This window comes from Durio zibethinus, chromosome 1 (assembly GCF_047325235.1).
Source record: "Durio zibethinus cultivar Kanyao isolate XHJ-2024 chromosome 1, ASM4732523v1, whole genome shotgun sequence".
Taxonomy (NCBI): domain Eukaryota; kingdom Viridiplantae; phylum Streptophyta; class Magnoliopsida; order Malvales; family Malvaceae; genus Durio; species Durio zibethinus.
In genome coordinates this window covers 35,155,403-35,166,990 of record NC_143162.1, presented here as the reverse complement: position 1 = coordinate 35,166,990, position 11,588 = coordinate 35,155,403, and the positions used below count along the sequence as shown (strand labels likewise).

At 33.2% G+C, this 11,588-nt stretch overlaps 1 protein-coding gene across 1 annotated transcript; it reads left to right on the top strand.

Moving 5' to 3' along the window:
- Positions 1-6,542: 6,542 nt before the first annotated feature.
- On the top strand, positions 6,543-7,906 carry LOC111311339 (putative strigolactone esterase DAD2). Its single transcript, XM_022910715.2, has 2 exons — positions 6,543-7,107; positions 7,211-7,906. The coding sequence occupies exons 1-2, from the start codon at positions 6,737-6,739 to the stop codon at positions 7,638-7,640; spliced, it is 801 nt and encodes a 266-aa protein (XP_022766450.1). The 5' UTR covers positions 6,543-6,736; the 3' UTR covers positions 7,641-7,906.
- The last annotated feature ends 3,682 nt before the right edge of the window (positions 7,907-11,588 follow it).

Genomic DNA, 11,588 nt, shown 5'->3' with positions numbered 1-11,588 from the left:
TAACTAGGGCCCTATTGGATTTGGGTTAATGTTCTTAGTAAGGCTTGATATTCCTTTTTTTTTAAGAAAAAAAGGGATATCAGCCCAATTTGATTTGGGTTAATGTTCTGGCCCATTACTTTCCCCCTTTGTTTGTCATTTCGGGAAGTCTCTTTTTTTTTTTTGGGTTAAAGAGTTTGGAGAAAATAGGCCATTATCGTAACCATTGGTGGCCCTATCCAAGTTTAGTTCTGTTTCCAATCAGTACCTAACCCAATTTTAGCAAGATCTATTTCAAAAAAAAATAATAATAATAAGATGAGTGTATACAGCAAAAAGAATTCAATAATCTTTAGTTATTTAATTTAGTGATCAAGATAATTTAAAAAAAACATCGAGGTTAGAGTTTGAACCTCAACCTTTCCACTCCCCCTCAATGTAACGCTCCGCCTTCTTTAATGACCAAAAAAATTTAATATGTTTAAAATTTAAATTTTAATATATATAATTATTTTATCTTTAAATTACTATTTTTTTATAAAAATTATTTCATGCATAGTATTAATAGAAAATCAAATGAACTGACCCATAAAAAGACAGGCAAAAATTGGATATAAAAAACAAAAGTAATTTTTGAATGGAAAAAAGTCACGTATAGGAGAAAAAAAAAAAACGACAATATTTTTTTGGTGATGGAGCAGAGCAAGAGCAAAAGCAAATGGATGAGAATAAGATATCGAAAATCTTAACGACCACTTTGACAGGCACAGAAACAAGATGGCAGGAAGTGTTGGTTGATAGCGTCAAATAACAGATAGAACAGTAACAAAACAGTATGTTTTTAGACTAAAAGACATAATGGAAACCCCACCAAAATCCAAAGAATCCCAGAACTAATATCATGTGGAGTTGTGTCAATGGACGCGTGCAATCGCAATCTTATCACCCGCAGCACCCCTCCCTTTGGCATTGGTTGCCTCGCAATTTCAAGGCTTTGCCTTCTTATCCTTTTCAGTTGCTTTTTGAAGTCATTCAAACCTCCATTTAGTATATGAAACGTTGAGAGAGGCTAAAGCTTTTTTCTCTATTAATAGCCATATCAAAACAAAATCTAACTTAGCCACAAAAAAAAGAAAAAAAAATAAAGATCTCATAGGCAAAAAAGTCAAAAATATTTTCAAATTTTATTTGAATTTATTTCAACCAGTAATTTTAATAAAGATATAATCCTCTCAATTTCAAAGAAAAAAAATAATTATAGGGCAATCCCTGTCCTTAACTACCTGCAATCAAAATTAAATAGGCATGACAAAGGCAAAATGATGGGAAGAGAATTGTCTTGGTCGATAGAATTCCACTGATTAAAAGAGGGTACCAAGAACCGGGGAATCTTAAAAAAAATCATCAGAATAAAGTTTTTAAAATCTAATTATGATCGAGAAATTTTGGAGTGTTTGACTGTTAATTTTAAGTTATTATATAAAAAAAAAAATTGTGGATTATTATAATTTTTTAGATAAATTTATATATTTTTATTGTATTTAAAAAATTATTATTTATATTTATATTTAACTAAAATTTTATTTAGAGATAATTAAAATAAAAAATATTTAAATATAATAAAATATTAAAATATATCTGATAAATTAAAATAAATTTATTATTTTAAGCTTAAATTTATCTGGTGGAAACCGGAAAGCACCAAAGACTTTAAAAGTAGGTCATCGAAATCAACCCACCTTATCCACACATATCAAATCTAATTACGAGTCAGAGCATCACATGGGAGCCACAAGGCGTGCACATATCTACTCGCATGCCCAAAAAAGGTGAAAACTTAGACTGTCCATCTTTTATCTAATTACTAATCACGTGGATTATTTAGTACTGGAATGCCCCTAATTAGAAAATATTAATTTATAAATATATTTTAAAATATATATATGAAGCAATTAAAAAATAACGAAGAATGAAATGATAATTATTTATTAAATATTCAAGCAGTGGAAAATATTATTTCACTTATGCCAATAAATTACAATATTATAAGTTAAAGTTTTAATGTAATAATAATAATTATTATTATGAAGCTTCTTATGCATTTATAAGGGATTTACTAAAATTATTTTTAATATAAAATCTTTGTATCTTAAGATACAAAAATATATTACAATAAGAATATGCATAATGCACCTACACTTTTGAAGCTCGTTGTTTTAATATAGGTTAAATACAGATAGATAGATAGATAGATAAATAGATAGATAGATAGATATAAATATGGATTAGTAATAGCAAATATATATTGTTCAATTTTTTTTTTTTGTTTTTACAAATATATTATTCATCTCTAATAATAATAATGGACTAAAAGAGAAATAAAAAAGATTCGGCTTCTTAGAAAGAACAAGAAAGATTAAAAAGAAAGTGAATGATTATGTCGAAAATTTATTCGTAATCTACTAGGCAATGATAAAAGAAAATGAAATATAAAGTTTTCAACTCCTTTATTCAAAGATGGGAATCCAATAATTATATATTAGACTAGCTTTTGTTTTTATTTTATTTTTCTAACAATGGTTGATCATGAATTGCACAAAAATACCTAACTCATCTTTCTTTTAATTTACAATACCTCAAAATCTTTGTCATTTTCATTATTTTTTAGAGCAAATACACCAAATTCATTGAATTCTATTAGGTTAGGTTACGTTTGAAAATTGGAATTTAAGAGATGAGATTTAAATTTTAAATTTAGTGTAAATAGGATTTTATGGTTTTAAATATATGAATTTATTAAATGTCTATTTAATGGTGAATTTGAAAACTAAAATATTTAAAAATTTAAAATTCATCTTTTTATATCCTTTCGGATATATAGACATTAAATTTTAACTAATTTATATGTAATATATATTTTATTTTTATAATTTATATAACAAATCAAATTCATATTCATTTTTTGAAATTCATCTCTCCAACTAATGTTCTACACAATTATCAAGGTATAAGAATAAAACTGTAAGAACAATTAAGATATACTTGATAAGAATAAGATGAAAGTTTTAAAGAGAAACAGTCGTTTTGATTCTCCAGCAGATGGATTACACTATCTTCCTTTTTGTTACGTGGCTTAGATATTAGATCAAAGTACATTTCATATAACATATTCTATATTCTCTTAAAAAAAATTATAAATATTAAAATTTAAATTTAAATTAAATATAAGCTTTTAAAAATAATAATATAATAAACTAAAAAACTCTATGTCTTTCCTATGGGGCATAAAGCTTTTTCAAGAATGAGCTGATGAGGTGACATTCACCTGGAAGCTACAGTCAATTCTGTGTAGAATCTGCCAATACCAATAGTGATTAGACATAGGATTAATCAGTTAAATTTCAAAAGCCCAATATTCGTTCTTTTTATTCTGTTAAACCCTATTTATTAGGACCAGAAGTTTGGGTTTTGTTGACTTTTTAGGGTTTCATGAAAATGCAAACCTAAATGCATATTATTTGCCCATCTGTCATTCAACTAAAATGGAAAAGAAAGTTGAATCTTTTCTTTTTCCCGACAATCTTATCCCATTCTTTACCTAGACAAGGTCGAATATAGAGTAGATGCTAGACTACAATGTAATTCAAAGAAAAGAAGAATCAAAAGTGTAGATAAGATGAGCCCTGTGAATTGTGACTCATCAAACCAACAAAGACCCCATGGAAACTTGCCCTCCACAAGATTGTACCAAAGTAACCACACCATACCCCAAATAACGTACATATCTTCTTTTAATGTCATTTTTTTCACAATATATGCCAGTGTTCGGCATAGGAAGGGGCCCCCCTATTAGGCTTAGTGCCTAGGATGACAAAAAACGCTGGGTTCACGTTGTTTTGACGCTTAACTTGTCAGGTCGTCTGCTCATTTCTATTGTCCCAATCCTCAGGTGTCATTAAATTTCCACCAAAATATATATAGAATAACGTGAACAGAGGGCAATGCTCAGTCCAGTCAATTACAGTCTACAGCTTCGGAACAAATCCAAATGTCATATTATTGTATATATCAACAAACCCATTACATTTGCATGGTTGTATCATTTATATCATACACCATATAGAAACCATGTCAAAGCAAAAAATTGGCCAGAATTCACCGTATTGGATTAAATTTTGTCCTCCATTCATTCTGGTCCTTATTTCAAGATTATACAATTAACTAAGTTATAGTATGCCAGGAAGATGCGTGTAGAAGTGACAAGTCAGATGTGGGAATGTTTGTATAATTGTTCATTGAATTATCCGTCTAGATTCTAGATGACAGTTATGTAAGCCACGTGGATGGAAAACTTACTATACATTGATGATATTTTTATAGCAATCGAGTGCTTCAGTGCTCGTAATGATGCCTGATCTTTTCTTCCTTTTTCGTGGAAACACCACCAGTGGGGAAGACCGGAAGTATATGTTAATTTGGTAGCGATTTGTAAAGATGATGTTAGTGATTAAAGCAAGCTTTTGGTACTATTAGGGTTAACTTGGAAAAGTAGTAGATATTGTGGAAAGAGAGAAGAAAAACCAACTTCTTATGCTCAGGAAGGCCAATCTTAGTCGAAAGAGAAGCAAATTTTCTAAAGAGACATGCAGAGAAAAAATGTAGGGTGGCCAATGAGTTGGATGCGGCAACAAGCAGAAAAAGATGGATCATGGAGTATATTTTTTAGGTGATGGCTACCCCCCATTGAAACAGATTCCAATCTGACCCTACGGGGGCCCCTGACGATTTACCATGTATAGCATTCATATCCAACATAATCTCAGCAATTTCCATGAAACAATCTGATCACCGGCCGTAAGAATAAATAAATTTTCTATTTTGATTGTTAAGTTTCTGAAATTGCTTTCCCTTTCATGGAACCACTGCTTGTTTGTCGTGCATGTTGTCCTTTCTTTCTGGCTTCAATTCTCATTTGTTATCATCACCAATATCGTCATCATGCAACTTCATCAGGATGCAGCCATTAGCTTCAGAACAATAACAAAACACACAGCTAGATTAAAGGTGAAAGAAACATAGCATATCCAAACCTCCTGCTTCAACTGTCATCTTTATCATCACCGAAATGCCAACCCTGCAACTGCAGGCTGCAGGCACTAGCACCATAACGATGAGAAACATGACATATATACCAGATTGGAACTTGAAAAAACTCATTAACATTGCCGAAATTAAAAATTTAGAATTGAATTTAAGTAATTCATATAATTATTTTAATAAATATTAAATTTAAGATTCAAATCTTATTACTTATAATTTTTTTCTTATATCTTCAAGCTTTTTTATAGAAAAACATTATGGAAGATAAAAGAGACAAATTAAACTTGACATTGTTATTTTGGTTAGGGCTACCATCGTACTATTCCTTCCACTGCCATTTGGCCATGTACCGAAGAAAAAAAGAGGCATATTCCAGTCTTTTTTATGAAATTGTTATCATTGACCATAGCTATTCTATTTTCCTACTGTAAGAATTTATTGTCCATGATTTGACGAGCTGATAAATCTGTGTATAGAAATTAATCTAATGGTTCTTATTTCCTGATTTTCTATAGCGGAAGAGGGGACTGAGTTTGACTTAACATCTCTATCAGGCTTGTCACTTCTGTAATTATATTCCGGAGGCCTGAAACAGCCAGATATAAAAAACTCAACAAAAAACACTTCATTTTTGGTTGAATATATAGGCATATGGGAGATAATGTTCGAGAACCTTTTAATGGAAAAGAAACGTAAACATTATTTGCTAGCAAAAACAATTCTTGGTTTAGCTTCAACTCCTCACTATCGACATATGCTTTTATACAGGAATCAGGATGCAGACCAATAAGAAAAAATGGCACAAAGGAGACGAATGAAAATAGGACAGCAAAACCGAGTGCCGATAAGTTCTGACAGAGTCCTGCTACCATTGGTCCAAAAACTGTGTCCCACTGCCCAAGCTCGAGAACTTTTTGTTGGTCAAGTTCGAAGTTTGGGAAGAAATTAATGGTTCTGGTGGTACGGGTGCATAAACAAACCAACCAATAACAGTTCGATAAATCTTAAAGTGGAAGTTTGAATGCAGATTCACCCTTTAATTTCAATTAAGGGGTGGTTGCATTTTGCATCATCATTCACAAATTTCAAATAAATTTTCTGTCCAAATGATTCACACCAACGGTAAAAAAAATAAAAATAAACTCCCTTGATTGAAGGGAGCCCTTTTAGTCTTGTAATCTCATTTCAAGGCTATAGCATCTAGTCACTTAGCCTTGAACAAGAAACAAAACATGGATCAAGAAATGAAATAAAAAAAAAAATGACAGAAGCGAGTGAGAGTGCCGCTGGTCTATCAGCCATGTATAGCATACACGTCAATGACAGTTCAAGTGAACTTCCAGAGCAACAAAAATCATCCCATTTTTCACTCCCTGATTATGACCTCTGCACCCAGCAAAATATTGGAGTTAGATTGCATGCCCCAAATAATTCACTCAGGTAAAACCATCACTATCAGAGTCATTAACCTGCAACCAACGAAGAAGCCTTTTAGTTAGTAAAGAACGAAAGATCCTTCTTACAAACCAATATAAATATCAGTCTGAATCTGCTAAAGACCTGTAAAAACAAACCTACCCCAACCAAACACATTTCTGGGTATAACTTTTAAACAGTGCCCGTCTCCTAGTCATAGTATTCTCCAAAACAAACCGTTATGGGAAACACCCTTTTAGAGGCTTTGAACGTTCGAGTGGTCGGCTCCGGCGAGAATATCCTGGTGCTTGCACACGGGTTTGGCACGGACCAATCAGCCTGGCAACGCATTGTCCCACTTTTCAAACCTTATCATCGTATAATTCTATATGACCTCGTTTGTGCGGGTAGTGTCAACCCAGATTACTTCGATTTTAGAAGGTACACAACTCTTGATGCCTACGTTGATGACTTGCTTAATATTCTTGATGCCCTTGGCGTTGACCGTTGCGCTTATGTTGGTCACTCCTTCTCCGCCATGGTTGGCATCTTAGCTTCCATTCGCCGCCCTGAACTCTTCTCCAAACTCATCCTCATCGGCGCTTCTCCCAGGTAACGAAAAGGAAAAATAAAAGATTGGTCTTATTATTTTTTGTTATAAGTTTGATTTACTGATGAAATAAAGTTAATTGGAAATGAAATTTATGGTTTCCAGGTTTCTTAATGACAAAGATTACCACGGAGGGTTTGAGCAAGCTGAAATTGAGAAGGTTTTCTCAGCAATGGAAGCGAATTACGAAGCCTGGGTCAATGGGTTTGCCCCACTGGCCGTGGGGGCTGATGTGCCGACAGCGGTTCGAGAATTCAGCCGAACCCTTTTCAACATGAGGCCAGATATATCATTATTCGTTTGCAGGACCATATTCAACAGTGATCTGAGAGGGGTACTTGGCCTGGTCAAAGTTCCATGTTGCATAGTCCAGACAGCCAAGGATGTCTCGATTCCAGCTTCAGTCGCAGAGTATTTAAGGACCCATCTAGGGGGACGAACCACGATCGAGATTTTGAAGACGGAAGGCCATTTGCCGCATTTGAGCGCACCAGCGTTGCTGGCTCAACTGCTCAGCCGAGCCCTTGCACGGTGAGGCTGAGTCCTAATCTTTAGTAGGGGTGGGGTCCAGGGTGAAATGTAATAACAAAAGGGGATGTCGACACCTGTGGAATATTTGTGGCATTAGGATCCTTGGACTCATCACGATAATATTATGATCTTCTTTTCCCCAAAGGATAAGAATTCCCACGTGATAGTCACGTGATGACGTGCTGTTTTCGGCTTTCTCTTCTTTGTTTCTTTCTTTTCTTATTTTGTTTCTTTTTTTTAACTTTATTAGTAGTATTTTTGTGTTTGTTATTTTTTTTTTTTTAGAATTTCTTTTTTTTGGTTTTGAAATTTGAAGTATCCTTTGGGCGATGGTGTTGGTCGCTTTTGGGTACACTCCAATTTCGCCAAATTTACAAAACTTTCTTTAGTTTTGGACCTTTGATTGGAGAAAAATTGCAGCACGTAGGAATGGGAGAGTGCCTTCGGTTTGGTGTCTGGTTGGAAAGCCTGCTACGATCCAAAACAGCACATGGCCCGTCAATTTGATGGGCCTTTCTCCAGAGCTTCTGTCCCCAGCTATGTTCTTTGGGATCTCCAATCCGTCTTTATTACGTTTGTCCTTTCCAGGATGCCATTTCAATTGCTTTGGGAAATTTTTGCTAAGGTTTTGCTCCCATGATTTTGGTTACTAGAAGACTAGGCAGCCACATACAGGAACAATTCATGTGAAATACTCAATTTTTCATTTTGATTTTAATGCAACAACAAGATCGGAAATGGTAGAAGAAAGAAATAATAAATCAAAAGGAAATAGCAAAATAAAGCACGAAAAAGGGGAAAAAAGAGAGAAAAAACAAGTGGATGGAGAATAGAAAATGACAATTATCTTCTCAGGCTTCAACAAAGCTTTAATGATTGTTTCTCACTGTCTTTTATCGATACAAAAATTGAGCATGTTTGAGTATATAACAAAGAGAAGCAGAATCCGAATATCAGAATATCATTGCGGCAATTTAAAGACCAATAGTAGTTTTTGGAATAACTACTGTTATAGGTTCTCTTTATCCACTGCTAAAGCCTATATATTAAAGAAGATAATAGAGATAAGATTCAATTGCCCTCAAATTGGCCTCAAGAGAATAGATTATATATGTTCTCGTGATTTTTTTTTTATGTAGTACGAATCAGAAGAATAGAATTATGCATCAATATAAACCGTTATAATTAGTAATTATTTGACCTTGTGATTTTCAGTTTTTAATTTTCACCCAAGTCTCAACCCCACTCATGACTGAACCCTATACAATAAATTAAAGGAAAGCAACTGATGAAAAATGGAAAGACGCAGGGAAATGAGAAAGAGCTTAATCTCCTAAGTGTAAATTTGTGCATGTAATAACAGTTGAAAAAACATGCAGTTGAGAGCTTAATGTCAATGCGCAACAAATACAGTAAAATAACGCAATCCTGTTAGAAATGTAGTCATTCATTCACATTTTCAATCAGTTGAGCTTAACCATGGATTTTGTTGAACATAAATCTACATCAATTAGCTTGAAACTTTGAGGTCTCTCTTTGACTCTTCAAGTTTCTATGAAACTTTCTAATCATATCATCATCATCATCATCCAAGTTTACAACAAGTACTGTTTTCAATGACGTTCATTCAAACATATATAACTTGAATTGTAACCCCAGCGAGGCCACAACAAATTTGACAGGAAAAATTTGAAGGTAATGCTACATATCTCCTTTTTTCAAAGAATATTGGAAAGCCTTGAAGGCAAGTTATCATCTCTTTTACCTTCAGCAAAAGCATAGCAGCATGTTGAGAAAGATGCCTGATTGTCTACACAGCAAATTTCTTACCAGGTTCTCTGGAGTTTGGTCTCAAAGGTTGTTCTTGTTTTAACATGCCTGATTTTCTCAAAGCCGATGGATAGGAGTCTCTTCATTGTCCCAGCCAAAAAGTTGAAATATTCGTCTACAAGAAATATGTCAGAAGCAGACAACAAAACAAAACCAACGGATTCATAATTTTGAACAGAAAAAAAAATTAAAAAAGGTAAACTAGACTTGAGTATATTAATTTTAATTTCTTTTTGAGTTAAGAGTATAACTAAAATTTGGATGCAAAAGAATTTGAGTAATCTAAAAGCTACAAAATATTCATTATAATTCATAGCCAATAAGCGGTTAAGAAAAATATTTTCCCATTGTCTTATTAAAAACCTAGCGATTTGATAATTATACGAACTAACAATGGTGCATGGTTTTGAAGACAGTCCTTTTGCAGATCAGAGGCAAATTCGTACTATTTCCACGAAAACTTTATGACCTCCAACTAAAATCTGACCCAATGCAAGGTTGAAAACGGGTACACATGCCCTTCAGGCCTTCACATCAGATCTATTTTGTACTGTGTACTGAAACAGTGCAGAGGAGTCTTGAAATCTCAACGTTACATATACATCACATACACATGAAAGGTTTGGGCGCCCTGGGTCCTAGGTCCTCAGAAGTATAATCATGGGTTTTGTGCAAATGATGTAAATATGCCCTGACCTCACGAGCCTTAGTCGCTTTCCAGTACAGCCCAAGAACTGCATGACATCTGTCAAAGTAAGGTCAATTTTCAGATCAGATTTGTTTCTGGAGTGGTCAATTTTCCATCAAACTCGTCCCTAGTATTTAGAAGTTGAAAGATAAAGAACCGATTTGAAACCAAGATTCATTGACACGTATGAAACATAGTTACTAATAAATTTGTGATTGGGATATATAAATATATATATGTTACAGTATGAAACATTACTATTTGATTCAAATTGCAAGAGCAAAGCATATATAAATGCTACCAAGACTTTCAACTCACCAACCCTACAAAACTGTCATTCATTCTCTAATTTTGTGTACCAAAGTGGAGTAGTTTGTGCTCTAGCAAATAAAAAGGTTCTTGATCTTCTAGAACATGCTTGTTAATCATAATTTTCAACTAACATGGATAAATCCTTCGATTATTCTATTAAAAAAATCGTGATTAAAAACCTTGTAAAATGATATATATGATGGCAAGTGTCCCCCGCTCCCAACCAGATGTACCTATTATCATCAGCTTTGAAAGGTCTTAAGTGCAGTCTCGAAACGAACTAATAATTGAGTAGGGTCAAATTGGGCAAAAAACACATCTTAACATGGCCCTGGTCTCTGGCGAAAATAGAAACGTGGCCTTGGTCCAATGGACCCCAAATAAATGCATATTACCACATATAAATATATTTTTCTGAAAAAGAAAGAAAGATGGTTATGTTCTTTTCAGTTCACATGGAAAATCTGCCAGAAAAAATTGAACCGATAAGCGGCATCAAGTTGGAGCATTTTCAATCATTCTTCCAGGACTGAGTCGCTAAAGAACGTCGGGCTTGCAAATTGGCAAGGTGAGGTTAGGTGGGTAGAACCTAGAATTGTCAGAACAAACTCTTTGGTTTAGATTCTAAAGATAATTCGATCAAAAATTTCCTTGTTAGGGACTTAGCCAACTAGATTGCTTATAATCAGATCTGGCTTAATGAAAACAATTAAAATTGCTTTAATGGTTAAAGTTGTTCACTTTGAAATTTTGTTTTTTATTAAGTAAAGAAAATGAATATGAACGAATTTTTTTATAATTGCGATATGTACATTTAATTAACAAATATTAAAATATTATTTTATAATTTTTTATTAAATTTAATAAATAAATAAAAATTAATTATATTTATAAACTATTCATTAATCATTATGTTAGTTTACATATTTAATTTTACCTTTGCAACTAATTCAAGGCATTCAACTCCTGAACAGAACATTGGCCAAAAACAAAACTCCTGATCCAGGACCAATAATAATTTTAATGTCCAGTAACGCGCTTACGTATCTATTTAGCAATTATGTATCAATTAATGCAAGAGTTTTGGGTTAACGATGTCAATGAGTAAGATATAATATAGGT

Coding starts and splice junctions, on each gene's coding strand:
- LOC111311339 (XM_022910715.2), top strand. CDS start 6,737: ATGGGAAACACCCTTTTAGAGGCTTTGAACGTTCGAGTGGTCGGCTCC. Junction 7,108..7,210: donor CTCATCGGCGCTTCTCCCAG/GTAACGAAAAGG, acceptor TATGGTTTCCAG/GTTTCTTAATGACAAAGATT.